Consider the following 22,820-nt stretch of genomic DNA (forward strand, 5'->3'; position numbering starts at 1 on the left):
GGGTCAGCAAAGGCTGGCTGAAGTGCGGGAGAATCTAGCCCTTCTTGTTCTCCTGTTCCTGCTTGACTGCTCACTTGGTCTTGTGGTGTTGTGGGAGGCCACCAAGCTTGGTAAGGCTCCAGCTGATGTAGCTGCTTGTTATTTTTGCTACACTTCATCATGCTCTTGCAAAGAAAGGCACAGGCTGCCTTACCCAGCTAGACTTGAGTACCCACAGTAACCCTGAATTCAAGTCACAGCGTGAGCACCTATAGGCCCTCTTTATTCTGATGCAACTCCTGACTTCAGGAATAACTACTCGGTGCAAAGAAACTTTGATTTACAAAATCCCTTGCTGTCTTTATGAAAATGCAGCAGTGGAGAAGTTAAAACGTTGTAGCTTACAACCAAGCATGAGAAAAATGTATGCTTGAGAGTACAATATAAATTGTAGAAATCAGCTTCACTGGAAGTCTCATCTGCCACTTCAAAGATTTAAGTTCAGTGTTTCCAAGCTGCAGCCAGAATCACACTGGTAGGAGCTCAGACTGCTTCGGTTGCTTGAAGTCTGTTCTTGACGGCTGCACGTTAACTGAACGTGTCGCCCTGAAACTGGGTGCTTCAGTTACTCAGGACTGGTGAGGCTGTTGTCTTCTATAAAGTCTGCTCTTGACTGTAGTACAGAAGAAATCAGCCCTTCCCCTCACAGAGGTATTTTTTGTATAAATTTTCTGTACCACAAGAATGAAGTTGCAGCGCATAAGCCATACCTATGGAAGAAAAACACGCACTTACACCTTCTTTTCAAGATGGACTGGACCTCCCTAAGTCAGCTATGGTGCAATAAAGCACAATTATTTCAAATTGCCTTGCAAATGTTACTTGGGTTAAAACTTCAGGTTTTTGTAGCTTAAGAGCTCATCCAGTCTTACTGATACAGGAGCAAGAATGCCAGGCAAAAATTGCTCCTTTGCTTTCAGCAGAATGCAGTTCGAAGCTCTACCCTAAGGAACTGTGTGGAAGGTGGCTGGGTAACTCACCAGGTGACGATGTACTGCATGTGCTCGTTTCTCAGGCTGACTCTGGTCTGGCCTCCGATGGGCCCCCCTGGGACGGTGCTTCCTACAGGTGCGACACAGGTTAACACGCGTTAAATCCCCAGCCTGCACGCGCGGAGCTGCCCCTGCCATGAGACGCGGGAGGAGTCGTGGGGACAGCCCGCTCCTCTCCCGCAGGCAGCGGTGTTCCCAAGTTACCAGCGAAGCCAGAGCTGTGGGGCAGGCGGCCCTATAGCGAGTGGCTGGTCGTGCTCACGGCATCGACCACACCACCTGCATCACTCCCGAGCATGCTACCGTTCCCCAGGGCTGGCTGCCTGCCACCTTCAAAACAGGCCTAGCAGAGTATGCAAAGAGAAAGGTACCTTGTTGGGCTCGACGATCTTAAAAGGTCTTTTCCAACTTGAATGATTCTATGATTCTACCTTGTCAAGTGCCATGGGGAAATAACTGAACGGAAACGGGGGGAGACTGATGTAAACTGCAGGTGGGGTTGGGTTCCTTGGTGACTTACTGAAATCTGCATCGATAAAGATGGGCTCGGCGCCGGTCACCTTTGCCATAGCCTCCAGGTCACGGTAGTGCCAGCGGTTTTTCTCAATGTTGTTTTCAGGCACAAAAGGTTTCCGGGTTTCTGATAACCTCACCACCCCAGTGAGATCAATTTCATCTTCAATCTGAAGAGAAGCGCAGAGGACAAAAAAGGAATAATTCACGGTTCATTTCATATTCTGGCATACCAGGTCCTGGTAGAAATACAAGGCATTTGTGGGGTCTGATTATAAATCAAGTGGTTGTGCCCTGCACTGGGACAGAGCTGCAACACAGCAGGGAAAAAAGCAGGGCAAGAACAGCTCCTTGTTTGTTAAAAACATTCTTTACTTAAAAAGGTGGGAGGAAAAGGTTTGCCTTCCTTGAAAAGTGCAGTGACTGTTTAAGTAGCCTCCCATGCTGCTGAACGTGGCTACTCCCATTCTTGGTTTGTCAGTGGTGCGTCCGGGTGACCACAGGGCAGAAGCACTACGCAGCACCCCTGTATCCCCCTCACCTGTCCCTTCAGCCTGGTCTCCGGTTTCAGTTTCTTCTTGGGCACAAATCCTCGGTTGACTAAAATCGTGACCCTGGAGTTACAGAAAGAAGCACGGCTCATGAGTGAAAGGAAGTTTATTCTTGCTGTTCCCTAGAACTAAGTAGCAAAGAAAGAAGCAACCCACGTGTTTGGTGCCACTTTTTTTGTCATCTAAGTGCACATTATGGAGGAATTTAAATACTATTTCCAACCAAGCCTCAGTGACCTAACAGACTGCCAGAGATGCCTTTTAAGGGAGAGGGGGCCATTTATATAAACCCAACCACCTTTTCAAAACAGAAGCGAGCTGCTCGCCTGAACCATGACTTTCATTAACTCACCCTAGTTCCGTGCAGTAGAAAGGAGTAACGACATTGGCTCCATTTTCCGGGTGGGATGTCAGCCGCCCCGCTTCTCTGGCTTCTCTCCCAGGGTCCACGAGTGACCGTGGCAGAATATAGAGCTCCTTGGAGTGGTCAAAATGCCCTCGGACCTTTACAGGTCTGTACTCCAGTTCCTTCAGTTCCATGGGGCTGCATGGAACAAGATGAAAACAAGATCATGGCTGCAACAGGAAAATCAAATTAGGGGATTTTATCGTGGGATTCTCTTTTTCCCTAATGGTTCACTCTAGAGCCAGCTGGCAAACAGAAACAGAAGACAAACACCTCATGATATAAGCAGCTGGCTTAATATTTTATTACTATCAGAGTAAATCAAACTGAGATGACTGTGAGTATCCAGAGAGCAGTTCTTTTCCATGATATCTCTAACCCAGCGCCACTCCAATGGCGCACACAGCAGGTGGATACGCTGCATGTGCCTCCAGCTAACAGGGAGCATTTCTTTCCCATCCCAGACCATGGAATTGAACAGTTGGACTGTTCTGACAGTTGTGCCATGCGGCCAAGGGACCTTAAAAGCCTCTCTCATATCTGACACAACTGGTCCCCACTTGGGGCAGCGGCTGCTATCGATCCAAGACTCCCTGTTGCAGGAATAATCCCTCTGGGACATCCCAGGCACCAGCTACCAAGTTGTCCTTCTCCCGGAGGATTCCATATGGCATGAACCACATACCACGTTCTCCTGAACAGAGACTCATCCTTTATATGTGCATTTAGAGTATCCCACAGGGAAGCATTCAATTGCTCTTTTACTAAAAATAAGAAAATTAACAGGATGTCTATCTTTCTAATTTGCTTGCACGTCCTGATTCCCACTGGATTCCTTCATTTTCATGCAGTTTAGTTTAGCATAAGCTCATTAGCGCAGGGACCATATCAATATCCCCAGCACCCGGTCAGTGCTCTGCAGACAATAAACTGTCTCATAAAGTATTTCAGCTTCCGTACTCTAATGTCAGAGAGATGGGCTCTGATGTAATTCTTGATGCCAGTTGTGCAATCAAATCTAATTTCCACTTTCGTCGCTGAACCTGAAAGTACACAAACACAAAAGTAATTCCTTATGGTAGAACAGAGCAATGTGACAACCCCAGAAAGCCTTAAAATCTTTGTCACAAGTTTCTTCTCAGATCTGGCTTAAAACACGGTAATTGGACATATGAAAAAGGAGGCTACTAACTTTAATTCGAGGAAATATTTACACTGAAATAAAAGTGTAAAAAATAAGAACCTGTCCTTTAAAGACTTACAAATGGACACTTCGAAAACAGAAATGTAAAATAACAGTAAATCTTTACCCTGCATGTGATGTGAACTAGATTAAAGAGCCAGAAAAAGAAAAACCTGACAGCCCTCAAGTGCTCATCTCTTGAAAAAATGAGATAATTATTTGTACCTGCCAAGTGCCGAGACAGAATGCGGTCAGAGGGACCAGGAAAAGACCCCATTTGAGTATGATGTCCTCTCCAGGTGCGTCAGCAGCTGTTGTAGAACTTCGTGTTCTGCAGAACCTCAAACAAACATCTAGACAAAACCAGAACGATGAGTAGGATTTGTACAGGAGAGGAGCTGCCAAGTTGCTGCAGGAAATGTCACCTCTTGGTATAAGGCTGAAACAGGGCAGAAACCCAAACAAATCTTTTCTTACCTTTAGTCTGCTGGAGCGGACCAGAACCTGCCTTAGTTATGGGATATCCAAAAAATGTTCTTCTGATCAAGCAATGTGATACCTACATGAAATAAGAAGGATTCTTTTGTAGTGTCTCTGCTTTGTAAAATTTGTATCTAGATGATATCAGTTGCATTAATGATTGCATAAAATTTTGTTTACCCGTTGACTTAAATCTCATCTGAGCAACCACCCGTGAAACACTATGGGTTAGGTTATCATTTAAAAAAATAAAACCAAATTCTAATCACAGAGCTGACCATAGCACAGCAAATGATCTTTCCCTTTTCATCCACGCCATCAGCAAGCGTACACACCATCTTAGTTTGTTCCTGAAACAAACGCCAGCCAAGCACCGGCCCTCTCCTCCCCGCCAGGCTGGAGCGGCCCACGGACACATTCACAGCCCTTTTGCCACCGATTCCACTCACTTTTAGTCCCGCTTCGCCCGCCGCAGTGAGGCCGGTCCCCACACCGCGACGGGGGGCACCAGCCCAGCGCAGCCACAGCCCGGGCCCCGGGGACGGAAGGGCGGCGGCTGCGGGAGCCGCGCCGGGCGCACGGACAGCGCCGAGCGCTGCGGGGGGACGGGGCCTCGCCTGGCCCGGTCCGGCCCGGCCTGGCCCCGCTCCCCTCAGCCGGCGTCCGGCCCTCACTCGCTCCCCTCAGCCCTCAGCCGGGGTCCGGCTCCCACCCGCTCCCCTCAGACTGGGCCCCCACCCGCTGCCCTCAGCCCTCGCCCGGCCCCGCTCCCCTCAGCCCTCGCCCGCTCCCCTCAGCCCGGCCCCGCTCCCCTCAGCCCTCGCCCGGCCCCGCTCCCCTCGGCCCTCGCCCGGCCCCGCTCCTCCCAGCCCTCGCCCGGCCCCGCTCCCCTCAGCCCTCACCCAGCCCCTGCGGTCCCGCAGCAGCCGCGGCCCCGCGCGCAGCAGCAGCCTCCCCATCGCCATGGCAACGCCGCCACCGTCCCCCTCGCCTCCACCCGCCCCCGGCCCAGACGGTCCCGGCGCGGACGGCAGGCGGGCCCCTCTCTAGCCGGCCCTCTCTGTGGTGCCGGCTGCTCCCTGGCGGGGCCGGCACCGGAAGTGGAGGCGCTCTGCTCGCTGGCGGAGTCGCTCGATGGCGGGGCCTGGGCCCGGCGGCGTGGCCATGGCTGAGGTGCCCGAGGCGGAGCGGCTCTTCCTGCGGCAGCACCCGCTCCTCAGCCTGGCCGAGCCGGGCAAGGTGGGGCTGGAGCCGAGCCGTGCGGGGCTGAGAGGGGGCCAGGAGGGCCGGGGCCGCCCCCGGAGGGGGGCCGGGAGGGGGACGGGGGCCTCCCCGAGGGGTTCGTGAGGGAAGGCCGGGGCCGCGGCCGCTGAGGGGGCCGTCGGGGGCGCGAGGGCGGCTGGGAGCAGCGCGGGCAGGGTACCCCGGGGGTGGGCTCGGCCCCCGTGAGCTCCCTGGCCCGGAGGTCTTTCTCCCGCTGTGGCGGTGGGGTCTCCCCTGCCCTCCGCAGCTCTGGGACGCTCCCCTGGGCTTCCCCGACCTGGCGTCGTTTCTCCTCAGGTGAGATGCAGGCTGACAGGCCACGAGATGCCATGTCGGCTGCCGGAGCTGCAGGCGTATACGAACGGCAAGAAGTATCAGCGGCTGATCAAGACAGCCAGAGAGTTCGACTATGGCAAGTTTGAGCCCCATATAGTGCCCAGCACAAAGAACCTGTACGTATTGCTCCTCTTGTGTGTTATGCTTCACACTTTGTTCGATCTCAGACATAAAGTGGTTGAGTTTTATAAAGTTCTTGAGTGTTTATGGGTTTTGGGAGACTGGGAAAGTCTTTATGAAGTATTGATCAACTTTGAGCATGGTGCTTCTAAGTGAAAAGTTCTTAAGTAATAGCATACTTAAACTCTGTTGCTGGCTTTTTCTTTCTTTCTGTGTCTGTCAGGCACCAGCTGTTTTGCAAGCTCACTCTCAGACACATCAACAAGTTTCCAGAGCACGTGCTGCGTCATGTCCAAGGGAAGCGCTACCAGAAGGCTCTAAAAACATGTAAGTGGCTTTTCTGAAGATATAACCAGACAACTTTTTTCCCTGGGTTGTTGAGATTCCAGTAGCTCTACACGAAGGAAGGGAGTAAATTTTCTTTAGCTTGACAGTAATGTTGTGCTGTTGCTGTGTGCACTTCCCAGCTAGGAAGGAAGATCCTAGGTATAGGGAGCAACAGGCCTCCAGCAAATACCTCGCAACATCCTTACGTGAGAGGAGAGGTTCTAAAACTTCCCCAGAGAGGGTGGTTCATGCGTCCAGCACAGTCTCTGTGTTAACATCTTTCCCATCTTTCATGGTCTGTAGTATTGCTGTAGATTATGTGAATGTATCTTAGAGCTGGAGCTCAATGTGCTTTTGAGTTGTGTTTAATATAAGCTAGAGCTTATATATGGAAATGAAAAGGACCTGGGTGACTGGGTGGCCTGGCTAAGTGCTGCCCGCCCCCTTGCACTGTCAGATGAGGAGTGCCAGAAGGAAGGAGTGGAGTACGTCCCTGCCTGCTTGCGACAGAGGAAGCAGCGGACGCAGCACCCTGATGACCAAAAGAACGGGAGCAGGCAGCCTTACAGAAAAGAGGAATTCTGGGAGCCAAAATCCAGCGATGAGGACGGAGAGGAGACGGATGACAGCATGAGCGACCTGTACCCACGTGAGTCAGAGCTTTGGTATCATCTGTGTCCTGAAGGGAGTTTGTTGGCTAATTTTCTCCTGGCTTGTTTATACTGATCCCCGCTGCTCGTGTGCCGGAGGCGTCTGACTTCCATCCAGGCTGGGGTTCTTGGGTTTTGGCAAAGCTTGCCAGCGCCAAATAAGAAATGGCAGTTATCACTAAGTAATAACCAGAGCTGGATCGCAGAAGTGAGGGGAGGGATACAAGATCCACTGGGATTTGCTGCTTTAGGTGTCTCTGCTTTCCTCGTTTCCCAGCAAGCCCTTGAGTCTGACAGCAGCTGGTCAGGCCGTTCTGACGCCTGGCGCGCTGCCTTGCCGTAGGCGAGCAGAGGTGTAACGCCACAGACCCGCCGGTGCTGAGCGGTTCCCAGGCAGGGCACCAGGCTCATTCCTAATAAAACACCAGTGTGTTTATTTCCCAGGTATTTCAGTAGTGACACGTGTATGCTTGGGGACTGGAATCAGCTTGGCAAACCGCCTTTGATGCCCTTGAAGTAAAGTTCGGGGGAGGCAGAGCCTGTGTGCACAGGGAACTGATCCTGAGCTAAATCTTTTTATTTTAGCTGCACTCTTCCCAGAAAAAAGCCCAGCAGCTCCACAAACCACAAAGGGCAGCGATGACTTTGCAACAGACAGTGAGGATGACGGGGCCAAGCAGAATGGCGACGTGAACGGAGAGGACGGTGGAAGAGCAGTTGGCAACAAAAGGGGAAAGGTGGGAGTCGCAGGGCCGCATGCAGCAGTGGGGGAGCGTGGAACTGGGATCCCGTCCTGTAGGTGTTCATGTGGTTCCTGTCTGGGAACCAGCAGAAGGTGCAAAGCTGTTCAGGGGCACAGACGTTCAGGGGCACAGACGTCCCCCACGTGCCAGCCACTGACTCGCATCCTGAGGTGCGAATTACTCCCAGTAAGTGTTTATCCTGCCTGCGCTGACTGGGATGTTCCTGCCTGTAGAAGCAGCTCATCTTTGGTGGGATCCTGCGGCACATCATCTTCACAGGGGAGACTGAAGCGTGCCTTGTGGGTTCTGTCATCTTCTTCCCCATACGCATACACGAGTTAAACCCTTTTGAAGTCACAGGGTTCTTCTAGACCCTTTTTCTGCCTCTTTCGAGAAGCTGGCTGGGTCCTGCCTTACAGGATACAACTGATCCTTCTCAGTCTGGGAAGCAGGTAGATGTCAATTCATAAAGATGGAGAAACCTTTAACTCTCCAAAGCAGCCCCTGAGGAAGGAGCTGCATCCTTTCTAACTGTATCAAACTGGAAAGTGAAGGCTGGATGAAGTTTAGGCTTGTTTCTGTGAGGGGACCATCACTGTTTGTACCCAGAGAAACCAGATGCCTGTCGGAGAAAGGGATGCTGACTTGTGGGATAGGGCCTGGAGACATCCTGGCTGGCTCTGTCACCGGGGCTGCGCTCGTTCTGTCTCTGGTTGGTGAAGGAGACCACACTTGGTTTCTCTTCTTTAAGCTATCTTGAGCAGGGCTGGATTTGGGTCTTGGAAATAAGCTGATTAACTTTTTTTTTTTTTTTCCTCTACAGCAACAGTCAGGCCCTTTAAAGAAGAAATTCAAGAGTCATCATCGAAAACCCAAGAACTTCAAGAAAGTGACCAATGGCAAATAAATTTTATGATAAATATGTGGCCTGAAGCCTGTTTAATGGTTCTAGAGGATGCAGAAGACTGTAGCATTTGGCTATTCCAGTTAACCGTTACAGCTGGGGAGCGGAATAGCGGGGTGGAATTAAGTTGTATGCCAACAGCCTCGAGCCACCCCCCACCACCAAGGGAAGGAGGATGACTACTGCAGCCCAGTGCTCAGAGCTCTTTATGGAAAGATGGTTTTCAGCAGGTGGGAGACAGCATTTCCAGGTAGCCTATCCCTGGAGTGTCACCAGCCACACACGCCAAGTGGATACAAAGATGCCATTGTTTTATTTTGATTGTTTCCAAAAATCAAAACATTTTCAAACACAACTAAGGTACAAAATACAGCATAAAATGAGAATTTATACTTATTTCTTTTTCCACATAGAAAGCAAAAATATACTCAGAATGAATTCCAGAACACTTTGCAGAGCCAATTGATAGCTGACATCCTGGTTGTGAGAGCTTCTCAGCCAGAGAGAGGTCACTGTATCTGGGGGAGATGCATGAATACAGCAGTGTGCAGGAAACCACAATCTTCTGCATCAGGACTCACAGTTAGTAAGTCTGCATATTGCGTTGCCTAGAAATATCTGATAATGCCCTCCACCTAACCATGCCCCTTAAGTACAGAAATATTTCTGCTGCAAGGGACAGTATCAGTTCCTTTTCTGGGGTCTTTTGTTGGAAAGGGGACTTGATTTTCACAGAGGAAACCGGTCAGTATTTCAGACTAGTCCATCATCCAGCTCATCAGACAGGACACATGTAAGCTGAAAAAGCCAACTTAAGGGCTAACTGTTTCTATTGTTCCATTTATAAATACTATGAACATCAACAGCAGTTAAGATAACTGAGAATGGCTCCCTCAATGTAGTCTAAAACCATTCTAGGACCTGCAGTGAAACCGAGCGAAAGCATCCTGTGCTGCATATCCGTAACTGAAAGAACCAGTTTGTTTTGCTGTGAAGAGACAGGCACAGTGAACGCTTGAGGTGAAAGCTTCTCTTGCAAAACCTATTTAAAAAGAAAGCCTTCTTTGTGACCTGAACTAAAATGCTGGCTCCCCCTCCCATCTACCCCCACATACCAACTCATTTTCTCCAGCAGCACATCTTGCTATTACACAGGCTATTTTCCCCTTAAGATGATGAAATCGCTGGTTTAACATTCAACAGTGCTCTTCTATTTGTCATCAGTTCTTTTGTTTTCTCTCCTAAAATGCAACCGTTCAGCTGAGCTGTCCAGGTTAGTGTCCTTACCAGGAGACCCTGGTAAACAGCTCCTGCCTGAGGTATTCAGCAGAATTACTCCTCGAGCAGCTTTCTTAAGGGAGAGAACAGTGCAAGGAACCAATGTGATGTTAGCAAGTCAGCAGGGCTCATGCTTTCTAGAATTCTTTCATGATCTAGTGAAACAGGTTCGCCTGGTTTACTAGTGGAGGACAAAACGCCTCCTCTGAGCAGCACTGAGCATGTTCATGGCACAGAGGTTGTGGCACTGAGAGGGGAAGACAGGGCCTTCCTCCCTCCTCACCATTATGCTGAGGAGTTCCTCCCTCTGAACGCGCACATTACATCCCTGGCTGCTTTTTCACTGTGCAGGCTTTGCACTTGCATTCTTCAGCTGTAGCTGCATACAGAGCTGAGAACCGGGACTATGGCAGCACACAGCAGACTGCCACATCTTCTCCCTGCACACCTCTCATGTGGGCCCAGATGGCAGAGAGAAGGGGCTGCACCCAAGAGTTCAGCACCCCGGCTCTCCCGCTGTTCAGACCAGTGGGACTGTCACAGCTGAGAGACTGACAGAAGTGAATCTACAAAACAAAGACTACAGATCAGAAGACTGACTGCTCTCATCTTGCATGTACCGAATGCAGGGAAAAAGGGGGGTTTCTGTGATTCTGAAGACACTTTCACCAATAACCTGCAATTCAGATATGAATTTGGGGCATATATGGATGGAAGCTGGTTAATAGTAGGAAGGAGCTTTTATCACGGAACCTGCAGCACAACTTGGCTCCCTTCTTGGGAATACAGGAAGGGCAACTTTGGGGAACAAATGCTGAATATAGTTCTTTTGGCACAGAATTTTAACAGAATCTAACATTCTGTCTCTGCAGGAGTATCTCCCCTCCTTCCTTCTTGAAATCAAATCAGCCATACAGGATTCTCCCTTGTTCCCCTCAAGAGCAGAACTGGGACATGTTAGAAAACCCTCTCCCTTTTCTTACCTAGAGAGGGGTACAACTACTTTCAGGGTTTTCTTTTTGCCTTCTATTTGGGGGCAGGAAAGATCACCCCTCTTGTTAAACAAAAATTGAGTTACAGGCCTCTGAGCAGCAAAGTAACAGTGTTTTTTTTTTTTTAATGCTGCTTTCCACCTTGAGAAGCAATGCTATAACCAGCAATGGAACTCATTATGCACAAGACAGTTTTGGTGAAGGCGAGAAAGGGGATCCACTTTTTTAGTTATAGCTAGAATCCAACAGCACGCTGAATGATAGAGCTGTATCTGCTCACAGTACTTCAAATTTTAAAACACTGCTGACATTAAAGACAGCAACTGTTCTACTGCAACTCGCTGAAGTGTCAGCAAAATGCAGGTTCCTTGGGTTAGTTCCAAATCTAGGAAGTTAGCATAAACCTAGGCAACATTTCCTTGAAGAAATAGGGTTTCATCTATTATACCACTGGTGCCACTGTAAATCAAATTTGAAACATCTGTGCCTTTAATAGGAAGGGGGCATGTACGTGTAAAATGCTGGCAGTTTTTGTTGAATCCATACAGAATCAGTTCTGGACTTAATACGTTATGTCCCAAGAAGCGTTGCTATTCCTGTTACCACTCTTTTTTCTTCTCATCCATGGAGACTCCACCAGGGCCCAGTGCAACCACGAGAAGGAGCCCTCCAATTACAGACATGGTCTGGAAGAAATCGTATTTGAGGAAGTCATGCATGGGCTTGTAGGCTGGGACGGTCCAGAAGGCATTGAAGTAGATGTTGATGCCAAACAGCCAGATGACTAGAGTCAAGGCAGCCAGCTTAGTCTTGAAGCCAATTGCCACCAAGATAATCAGGGCTGTGCCCACAATGTTCTGCAGAATCTGCAAAGAAAAAAAGCCCACAAGCTTACATATTGTTCTTAAAGAGATACACAAACAACAGAGCATGGACAAGTTCAGCAGAACAGACTGTCATGGCACAGATGATTTATCAACTTTTCTCAATATTAATTCTACTAAAAAACAGATTTAAATGATAAGCATTGAGTAGGTCCTGCAGCCAATTTGGGAGTTGGTACTAGATTCTAGTTCCTTAACTCATTAACTCCACGTTTATACTCAGATACTTACTGAAAAGAAGTTCATATCAAAATGTAGCAGTGTCATGAACATGAGGACCAGCAGCACACGGCCCCCCAGCTGCATGTACTGCTTAGGAGAGCTTTCCCGCATGGTTGGGACACCAGCAAACATGCTCTTCCCCTCCGAGCGCGACTCAGCCAAAAGCAGCAGCAAGCCTCCCCCAAGGGCAAGGTTCCTACAGAAACATAGAAATGGAGGAAGAAAAAAATAAAATCAGTTTGTTACGGTTTGCATAGGTATGTGGATTTAAAGTCCTGTCTGACAATTCCAACTCAGTAAGAATCTGCACACTAGGGAGGAGTGACCCACTCTGCACCTTGCGATGTGCATCTGCGTTACACTTCACAGCTGCAACAGCAGCACTGTACACAACAATAATTTACACAAGCCTGCGTAGACACCTACAGCCTGCCAGAGAAGGCCAGCACCCGCAGCTCAGGCACAGTTGCTTAGCATCTGTTACAGCCTGAATTTAGTTGTGTTGAAGTTATTCTGTACCTCAGGTTTAGCCATATATGGCCAAGTAGTTCAGAGGTTGCTTTGAGAAAACAGAACAGCAGTACTGCTGAGAAGTTACACATTTACAGGGTTGTAGTAAACCCACAGTAGAGCTCCTGTGCTGCTCCCACCCTCCCCCCAGACGAGAGGGGTGAAAAGGTAACAGCCAGTCATCACTCAGGATTTGACAACAAAGCTTATCTTTAAGAACCCTGTCTTCTACTTCGAGAATTAGTCAGAGATTTAAAATCTCAGAAACCACTTCAACATCTACATGCTTTAGTTTTCTTGGAAAATGGCTTCAGTCATGCATAAGCACAGTTGCTATTTTAGCCATTTAGGAAATAATAGCAGCTCACTGTTCCAGTCCAGACAGTTGTTTGTGAGCTCTCAGCAAGGAGGTTAGCAGCAGAAGCACTTGGATCTAAGTGAGTTAGAATTAGTCTTTCCCTTCTACAGCACTGAGCCTGCTGTCTATGGTTTAACACAGATAAAAAAAGAACTGATACTTTTTTCTTAAGTGCTGTCATTTATTGTTTAACATAAATGCATCATCTGTAAACTCTTTCTAGAAATACTATGTACAAAGATCACCTCCTCTGTCAGCAAGTAGCAGCAACAGACAGAAGTGTTCATTCTGCTTTGATTAAAACTTTAAGAAGCAGGCATACCTCATCAAGAATTTCAGGTCCCATAGAATGCTGTATGCAATAGTCTAGGCAAAGAAGAAAAGAGGTTAAAACACCATATAAATTACACCGAAGTTCTAAGCTTATGTTATAATCTCAAGCCTGTGCTATCCATAGCAGAAGTCAATTAGAAGTATGTTATACTGAAGGAAATAAGGTAGGTTACATCAATGTGGTCCAGTGAGTCACTGTAAAACAGGGAACAGAAGCCAGAATTTGACCTGTGCTTTAGCCCCCACAAAAATTCATCAGTTTTGAAGAGGCAGGATGCTCCTAGCTAGAATCCTCTGTGATGGGGACAGTCCTTTATAAAAGCTGTGTGCTGAAGGCCAAAGCAACTCCGAGTTCCACATTTGGCACGTTACTGACATGCAGGTAAACTGCAAGTTACTTCTGCTAAATTGGTCAAGGTCAAGTATTGAATCAGCATCTGCAGCTGACTAATTGCAATTACAGCCAAGGATCTATACGGGATGTCAGCAGAACAGAAGCAGCAAAATAGTTCAATGCCTTTGAGGACTGGCACTAGGCCAGGGCGGAGGAAAATTCCAGGGTTGCGAGTTGTGTTTAGATATGTTGGTAGTACAGGGGCTAAGAGAGAAGATGTGAAAGATACCATTTAGAAGGGCTGAAGACTTAAGCCTCCTACCTGTAATGCTATAATTCCAAACAGTCCAAAGCAGGCATATTGCACAAAGTTCCTACTCAGCACCAGGATACAGCCGCCTGAGTTGGGGAAAGTGAACACAGTTACACTTCTGGCTTGCACAGAAAAAGATGCTGCAGGAATGCTAACTTGTTTTGAACTGAGCAGACTCAATTTCTTTCAACTGTTCCACAGAGAACATCAGGCAGGAAATTTTAACAGCATGTTGGCACAAATCACTTTGAGACCAAGAAGTTTTAGTGCATTTTAAAGTATTTTATCATTCCAGAAGTATCTTTTATTTTACAAAGGGTAAGCACATGCTGAATGCAGTCCCCAACACACAGCACTGTACGGCAGCTATCAGTGTTAAGGCATTAAAAGAAGTTAAAAAGAAACTCAACTCCTCATGAATTTTCTTTTTAATCAGATAACTGTTAGGGCAAACATGCTGCACTCTTTTTCCATGAAAGCTTTTGTTTTATACCCTTCCTCAAGTCTTCTGTCACAAAGCACTGACAGCCTTCGCCACAAGGACTGGTAACTACATTAAATTAAACGGACTCTCTACACAAAAATGAGAGTAAAAATCTAAACCCAGACACAAGACAAGAAACTGGCAGAGCAATCAAGAACAGCAGATCAGGGACATTAATATAAACAGAAAAGAATTTTACTTCTCTCCATTTCTGATACCCTAAGTCCACCTAGCACATGCAGAGAAGCTCTGCTTCTGGGCCTATTTTGATTCCTGCGCTCTGAAAATCTCCGACACAAGCGTCTCTCTCAGGCTTAAGTGTACCAACTGCAGGATAAGGGGTTTATGGGTTAATACCCATAAAAACAGCAGGCTGAGAAAGTCTTAACACTGCCCTGTTTAAGAAAACATAAGTATTTCATTTAGAGAATCCAGGGACTGTGGGTTATGTGTTTACAGATGCACGTACAGAACTGAAAACAGATTCTCCTAATGAACTCCTGGCATCTCTGACTCAGAGATAGTGTGTCAAAAAATTCTCGAAGACTGCTGCCAGGAAAGGCTGGAGCAGGTCAGTTAAGAGTTCCTTCCATTCAGCCCATGTAGTACTATAAGTCCTATGCTGTCAATGGCTATTAAGAAATCAGTGAGGCGTCCCATGCTTACATGATTCACAGTGCTTACATGAGCCAGGGTGGCAGACACACTGGAGTGCTCTGGCATCCACCTAAACAGCCTTAGAGCCACTTACTGAGCTGTCCGAAGAGATTTATGAATACAAAGATGGAGGCCAGGAAATAGCCACAGTTCCACGTGCCATCAATGTAATCCCTCTGCTCACTCCACTGGAACCACATGCGGATGCCATCCTCCAGGAAGGTGCTGATCAGGCACAGGCGGGCCACGTGAGGGAGGTACTGCTTCGTCACCCTCAGGAACTGCATGGGCAGACAGCATCGTTAGCAGGGAAGGAAGGGAGGCAAGGTGATATTCAAGGCATAACAGATCCATGCACTTTGCAGACTGAGGTCAGCACTTCTCATGCACACAGGGTCATCAACATCTAGGGAGAAACACACACTTGGGACTTGTATTTCATGAAATTCTTCTCCACTCAAGTTTGAAAACACTTGGGAGAAGCGGGGGAAACCTATTGCCGTGCTCCACCCCAAGAGCGTTTTGGACAAGCACTTGAGAAAAGCAGAACCCAGCAGCACCTTTCTATGTAAGAACAATTGTGTTTTGATGGAGCTCTTAATAGACGAAGGCTGACCTTGGTTTTAGTTTGTCTATCTCAGGGTTTCATTTTACAGCTCAACTATCAGATAGCCAGGAGCTGTAGTTGAGTAAAGGGCAATCCTACTCCCACCCACATGCTCAGGCACTCAACACTCCACAAACTGATTCAGCGAGTCAGGCTGACAGAAGACTAATTCTGTACAAATTAAAAAACATTAATAAACCTTCTGCCAAGCTAGTTCCCTTTAACAGCTCAGAAAAGCAACAGTGCAAAGCACATGTACTTGTGTAGCAGCAGCAGCTATTAGACCAGCACGGCCATTGCATGAAACCACACCCTCTACCCAAGTATATGGTTTTTACTTCCATTACAAATAGCACCCTCTGCAGAAGGAAAATAGGCATTTATATACACAATTCAGTGTAGCAGTTGAAATCATATCATCATGCAACAGATGCTGAGCCTCAGTTCTTGAGAATGCAAGATGTATCTGGACCCACATCCTGCAAGCTCACTCATTAGTTTCATCTACAATTACAGTAATTATAGAGGAACAAACACAGAATTGCCAAACAGGGTCTAGACTAACATGCTCAATAAGACACAGGAAAACTTACAGCTCTGCATTATGACAAGTGCTTAACTGCCACCCACTTTCCTAGACAGCACTGGTTATTATTACTCAATGGAGACTTCGACCAGGAGATGCATCATCCCACTGAATGCGGGCCATCACCTGGCTGGCCCGTTTCATGCATGGGTTCAGCTTAGCCAGATCACTAGAAGCCCACATTTGGAGTCAGTGTATGCCACTGTTTGAGTAAGTGCAGTCTAGTAAGAAACAAATGTAAATTTAATCTAAAACTAACTTTACAAGATTATCTAGCACGCTTCTATCTTCAGGTGACAGGAGCAGTTTGGGCAGGTTCACACTTGTGAAAGTGAATGCCCATGCCACAAGCCTTCCTGCAGAACTGCCAGGCTCCACAGAGATCCCTGCATTAGGCCTAGGAGGAGGAGCCATTTAACAAAACCCCATTATCCCACACAAAGTTCAATGTGTTGTAAGGCACACTGATTCACAGAGCTTATGCAATATTAGAATACTTTGAGCATGAAAAGGGGTGGAAGAGCCCACAGGTGTATAAGTGTCTTCCAGACAGCACTGAACTGTATTAGAAAAAATGGACAGAAAAGGTACACAAATCTTTTCTTTCATAAATCAGTATTTACATCAATTTCATGTTAGACAACATAGCTGATCAGTTTTCGAGCAGAATTTTTTTTTTTTTTAAGTTCTAGCAGTGTTGCATGCTTTCAGTATATATGGGAGTGTGGGGAAGAGACTAAAGCCATTTCTGAAAGTTTATTCTTGCCACAGTAATTAGCAAATGCTGAAGGCTGTTCCAAACCCTATGCAAATGACAAGCCTTGCTTACTGTGTAACTGAAGATTATCATAAGAAAAAAAAAAATCCAACAAACATGCTTAATAGTTAATATCAAAACAAACTGCATTAGTTGTATTGCATGCATCCAGAGTCTAAGGGTCAAGATTCAAACTAATCATGTGCATTTTAAGTGCAGCTGTACTCTGACTCAGGACTGCCACTTCAGGCTTTTTTTAAGCCATATTAACAGTTGGATGAATGAGTCAGAAGATCTTTGTCACGGACTGAGACCCACATCTTGGTTTACAGCTTTCTTCTCTTTCGATTTCACTGTGTGTTTGGGTAAACTTGCTGAGGTATATTAAGAATAAAGTTTCGTAAATAGTACAAAAACCAAATGTGGTTTGTAAAGTAAGTCTGCCTTGTCAAGATGCAGAACAGGCAACTTTAGTCTAGAAGGAAATGAAAGAGGACAAGTGCTGAGCATCCGCAGCAAAAGGAAAAAAACACTGCTGTGGAAAGGCTGAAAAAAGCAGCAAACATTAGGGAGGCTGTCTCCAGGCCTCATCTTTGTTGTTCTGAAGTGGGTCATGCGAGCTGATCTCACATTCCCCTTCCCTGAAAGGAAACGGCTGCCAACAGCCCAGGTGAAGGAGCCAGGAACACAGTTAGCATTTACCCATTCTCGTGGCACACAGAGGGAATTTAATGCTATCTATTAAACATGAGTGTGCACACCCAATCAGCTTCAGACAAGTCAGAAAGACCGAAGCCTAAGGCAGCTGCAGCACTAAGCAGCCTCATCATGGCACACATCATCTTTGGACATCTGTAACTCATGTAGCTGCATTTACTGAGCTACACACACACATTGAAATTCCTGTACACAGCAAGCTTGAAGTAAAAAAACTTCAGAAACAGACTGTATGAACAAAAATCCAAGACAAAAGAACAATTAGCCACGGAGATCCAGAGAGAGAGGAAGAGAAAATTACATAACTACAGGAAGAGAACATAACAGACATGGAGCGATTTTGCAGTTAGAGGATTCAGGTTTAAATCACCTAAGTCCTTTAACTAACAAAGTAACTTAAAAGAAACAGAAGATCTCCATAAGTGGGACTGAACTTACAGTACCAGACACCCTGGCTTTGTGCCTACACATCACCAGCAACATGTAGCTCATCTGCTGCACCCTGAGACCACTTCCTTTATGATTCACATTGATAAAAGCAGCACATACGGGAAACTTAGTAGCTGCACTTAATAAACTAAGACATGGGACTTGAAACCCGCACTCCACTAAGCACAATACACATAAGCCAAAACAAAACTGCTGAGATGGATGGAGGCGGCAGTGTTAAACTCCTGACATCAAGTAACTGGATGGCTTATTCTGCTCTGGGCTTTGCATCAACTGTTCTCAGCACATACTGCCTCCTTGCAAGAGGCTAAACATCTTGAGAAGAGACAACAAAATGCTAACAGAAAACGATTTTAAAGAAGAACAGCTGGTTCTGTGTTGGCAGCCAAGGCACTAACAGCACACCAGAGGGACTTCGTGTTGCCACTTCCCCCTCCAACAGGATTAGAAAGGCAAAGATAGATTTAAATGATCCTCTTAGTTTAACAAGCAAAGACGCACAAGAGGACCCAGGAATCCCTAAATCAAATCTCCGCCCAAACCCCATTTTTCAAATGGGGACTTGACGTATTCAAACCCATGAAGAAGTGTGCCCTAAGAGAGGTAATAAGCGATTCTGTTTTGACTCTTGCCATGCTTTCTAAACTACATCCCACCTCCAGCAGTCTCAAATACGTTACAAATCCAGTCCATTTTGTTAAGAGTATATTCTTCAGCATAATTACAGGTATTTTAAGACTAATTAAACATACAGCCAGGAGTTGGGAATTTTTGCCGTCACCTAGGTATATTCCATCCAAACACAGAAGACTTTTCTGCATGTGTACACGTGTGTGTTCTTGGGTCAGGGAAGCTATGATCATGGTGATGAACAGCAGTCTGCTAATCCACGCAGAAAGCCCTCTTGTGGGCTGCACAGCACTACTAGTCTAGGGCTTCTGATAAAGGCATATGCCAAATACCTAGCTTGTATTTGTTTAAGGGATGGCTTTGTTCTGTGAGGACAGGGACCTCTAGCAGCCTGGGACACCAGGGATCTTTTCTGGAACAGGATGCTCAGTCCTCTGGCAGAGTGAAAAATCACTTCCTTTCACCAACCGGTATGTATCTACTTCAGGAGGTCCCACCAAGTAGTCACAAGAACAGTAACACCCATTACACTGGGCTAATCACTGTCTACAAGTTATTTGTGAAAACTGGGAACAGAGGATTTTCTGCTTATTTCGTAAGGCAAGAAGAGAGATCCGACCCCTAGAACACTGCCAGCGATCTTAATCAGGTCTTCTATTGCAGCAAAATTTCTCATGACAATGTTTTTCATTCCTAACACGTGCTTTGTACCCATTCCCTTTTCCAAAAGGCTATTTATTAATCAAATCTTTAAAAAGCGATGTAGTAGTCATGTATTGCATTTTGCTGTCTCTCTTCATGTGAGGATTCTTTCCCAGCCTAACCAGAATAGGCTTTTTGGCTTACAACGATAAAGGATCAGTGCACTGATATGCCCACATTATCGAGAGAGTTTCCAAATTCAGTTTTTTAATATAAGACACAAAAAAGTTCAGACCAACAATGAAATGTTGTCTTCTCCCTTCTGCTTTCTGCAAAATAGGATACAGATATGTCAGAATTAGCTGAACAACATGCATCAGCATTTATGTTGGAAAATTAAATAAAACCCCCAGAGTCTATCTCTCCCTTAGAGTCCTTTCACTGCAGTACAATGACTCAATAGTCTCCTTGCATTTTTGTCTACAATGTTTTTCAGAACAGCAGAAATACCAGGCACCCACATTCCTAAAGATTATTACAGACACCAGAAAAGTTGCTTGAGATCTGCTCCCTCTGATGGGGATTACAGAGGACAACCAGTTCTATAACCCTAGCTATATACCCACTCAGTACAGGCCCCAGATACAGCTATTTTCAGTATGATAATGTCAGCAGTACACGGCAACTGCACTGAAGGGCTTAGCGTGTAATATTTTACCAAGAACCACTAAAAGAGGACTTAACTTCTCAGTGTAAGTTATTTAATTAATAAGATTGGGCTGGTGTTATGGGGCTTAAAAACAAGCCAACCCACAAAGCCTGCAGCTGGTCATCATTCTGAACCAAGATCCCGATTTCCTTGCACTGTGTATCATCTAGATTTTAAGATCTCTTAATAGCTTTTCCCACCTTCCCCAATATCTAAGCTGGCTTCTCCAAAATCAACAGGACCACCCAACACCCACCGAGTCGCTGCCTCCTCCACTGCAGTCCTTGGAATCTGCCAACAGCGCAGTGAGCAGAACAGCTCACCAGCCATACTGTGCACCTGCAGGCTACAAACTCATGCTACAGCCAAGCTAACCGAATGGCTCGCCCTCATCACAAGCGATCCCGCCACCAGCACTGGTGCTCGCTTGACCTAAACAATGAGATAACTGAATCAACAGCAAAAAATAAGCTTTATTCTTTTCTTCCTGCCAGTTCAGCTCTCTAGTCCAGTGACAGAAAAGTGCTAGTGAGAGAGAGAAGGGGAATGTAGCCTTGAGAGAAGCAGGACAACCTCTTCCACTGACAGCTAGCTGCCATGGCAAGCTTAGCTGCCTTGTAAGACCACGTCTTCAGCACACTAGTTCACCTCTGGCTTGAGAGCCACTTGTTAGTACCAAGTATCTTGGCATCTAAGGCCTAATCTGCTCATTCAAAGTGAAAATACAATATTTGAGAAAAACTAAGCTTTAATGTTTGAATTTAAGGAACAGAATATTCTTGCTTTTTGTAAGAGACATGCAGTAGTTGCTGATAAACAATGGAAGTAGCTGTGACACTTTCCCACAGGGCTTTTATGCTACAGAAATTAAGACTTATTAGGTCTTGAGCACTAGTAGGAGAGGAGAAAGCAAGGTTATCAGCAAGAATGCATTCAGCTCCCAGCACAGCCATTGTCCAGCTTCACTGCTTCTGCCTCCATTAAGGGGAGTTTCAACATAATTTCAGTCCAAGTGTTCCAAGTAATTTTTTTAATCCAAGATGAACTAACAGTTTCTGTAATGTCAACTATTAACCTCGCAATGTATACCAAAGGTTATTGTTCAGCAAAGCTCTCCACTCCCACACCGGTGTGACACTGAGTTTTAGCAGCATACACAGGACTGAAAGTACCCGAGTATGCTGTGAGGCAGCTATTTGGAGGCAGAACTATCAAAGGAGTTAGTTACTTGGAAAGCCATAAAAACTGTTTTGCAATCTGATGGGTAAGTGTATGCAAACACTGCAAATTCTGTGGCTAAAGGAAAGACTCATCTTTAAATAGAACATGGGCAAGCACAAATAATGTTGTGCCATTTAAAACTCATTTCAGGAAGAAGCAAACTGCACTTTAGCTAGACAAAAGAGCTTTCAGTAATATGAAAAAAGGGGTGTTAAAGACATCTAGAAATAGTCCCAGAGGAATAAACAGAGAGGTGTTATAAAAAGGTCAGGACAAGTGGTGCAAATTTTGGCGAATGATTTGAACACTACAGTGATAGTTTACTTCCCCCACTAAACGGGGTGAGAGCCCAAAGTAAACAGAGGAGAACGAAGATGATCCATATACCCCTCAAACGGATACTCCAAGCACCTCAAGAAGCCGTCTCTAAAAGGAGCCTTCCATCTGGGGGTGGGGAGGAAGCGCAGAACAGGTTTTCCCAGTGAAACTCAGCTAAAGGCAGAGGCAGCACAGCCCCCTCAGAGCTCTGACCTGCTATCGTGCACCACACAACTCGCACTGCCTCAACAGCCAGAGTTGTAGAAGCAGGCAGAATCGGATTTTCCAGAGAACTTGCTAAACATGATTGGATGCTGCCTCTTCTTTTCAAACAGATGAATCACCGTGACACTGAAGATCTTTCTAACACGATCACCAGAAGATCAACTACTTACACTCAAAATATTTCTGCTCTCACATGCAATAATAAGAGATCACAAACTTCTACTTAGCAGAAAAAAATCTGTAAGGGCCACTGCTGAAGTGAATGTAAAAAGGATTACAAGACAACACCAGTTCATTTGCTTTCCTTTTGCCTCAATTCTAAGCATGGTATCACAGTGCTGAGAAGCCTCTTCCAGTCTGGGTTTCCAGACACGGGTCAGGGTTTAGATTTTTGCCTCCCTGCCACCTCCACCCCTCCTTCCCACTCCCTTTATGCCCTACTGGCCAGCCGGAACGGTTCTCCAGGAGATGAGAGCAGCTCGGCCTCTGCCCTCCCTCCCTTCACCCACTCCCAGAGAGCAGCCCAGCTCCCAAGGCGAGCTGGCCTGCCTCGCTGTACGAGCGGCCTAGCAGGGGCCGCAGAGCTCGCCTGAGGGCGGGGGGCCGCCGCTCCCGCGGGGCCTGCTCCGGCGGACAGCCAGGCCGCCGACCTCCCCTCAGAGGCAGCACGGCTGAGGAAACCCCCAGCCTCGCCGAGGGACAGGCCCGACCCCGCGCCGGGCCGCCGCCATCCCAGCTGGACCTAACCCCCCCCCGGCGGGGCCCGCCGAGGCGGCCCCTCACAGCCGGCCCCACCGCACAAAGGCCGCCGGGCCGGAGGAGGGAAGGCGGGCGGGCACCCACCTGGTCCGCGAAGTCCTCAGCGGTGCTCATGATGTCGTTCTGGCCCATGGCGGCGGCGGGGTGCGTGTGTCTGAGGGGAAAGAGGTGCTACACGCCTGGGGCCCGGCCTCACTCTCACGGGCGGGCGGGAGCGAGGGAGCGCCGGGCCGGGCCGCGCCGCCGCTCGGCTGCTGCTGCTGCCACGTAGGCCAGGCCTTAAAGGCGCCGCGCGGGCGGCAGCGCCGGCGCGGGCGGGGCGGGACG

The 22,820-nt window shown here is 47.3% G+C and overlaps 3 protein-coding genes across 3 annotated transcripts; 1 reads left to right on the top strand and 2 right to left on the bottom strand.

Moving 5' to 3' along the window:
- Window positions 1–313: 313 nt before the first annotated feature.
- SURF1 (SURF1 cytochrome c oxidase assembly factor) lies at window positions 314–5,291 on the bottom strand. The gene is made up of 9 exons (XM_075439627.1): window positions 5,067–5,291; window positions 4,162–4,243; window positions 3,910–4,037; window positions 3,462–3,544; window positions 2,448–2,639; window positions 2,086–2,158; window positions 1,552–1,714; window positions 1,020–1,101; window positions 314–749 (listed from the first exon to the last, which is right to left on the bottom strand). The coding sequence occupies exons 1-9, from the start codon at window positions 5,127–5,129 to the stop codon at window positions 683–685; spliced, it is 933 nt and encodes a 310-aa protein (XP_075295742.1). The 5' UTR covers window positions 5,130–5,291; the 3' UTR covers window positions 314–682.
- SURF2 (surfeit 2) lies at window positions 5,247–8,523 on the top strand. Its single transcript, XM_075439633.1, has 6 exons — window positions 5,247–5,403; window positions 5,725–5,879; window positions 6,107–6,210; window positions 6,668–6,859; window positions 7,446–7,597; window positions 8,427–8,523. Exons 1-6 carry the CDS (start codon window positions 5,299–5,301, stop codon window positions 8,508–8,510), a joined length of 792 nt encoding a protein of 263 aa, XP_075295748.1. The 5' UTR covers window positions 5,247–5,298; the 3' UTR covers window positions 8,511–8,523.
- Window positions 8,524–11,243: 2,720 nt separating this feature from the next.
- On the bottom strand, window positions 11,244–22,790 carry SURF4 (surfeit 4). Its single transcript, XM_075439628.1, has 6 exons — window positions 22,578–22,790; window positions 14,967–15,153; window positions 13,741–13,817; window positions 13,074–13,117; window positions 11,893–12,079; window positions 11,244–11,643 (listed from the first exon to the last, which is right to left on the bottom strand). Exons 1-6 carry the CDS (start codon window positions 22,623–22,625, stop codon window positions 11,377–11,379), a joined length of 810 nt encoding a protein of 269 aa, XP_075295743.1. The 5' UTR covers window positions 22,626–22,790; the 3' UTR covers window positions 11,244–11,376.
- Between the last annotated feature and the right edge of the window lie 30 nt (window positions 22,791–22,820).

This window comes from Opisthocomus hoazin, chromosome 19 (genome assembly GCF_030867145.1).
Source record: "Opisthocomus hoazin isolate bOpiHoa1 chromosome 19, bOpiHoa1.hap1, whole genome shotgun sequence".
In the NCBI taxonomy this organism is placed as follows: Eukaryota; Metazoa; Chordata; class Aves; order Opisthocomiformes; family Opisthocomidae; genus Opisthocomus; species Opisthocomus hoazin.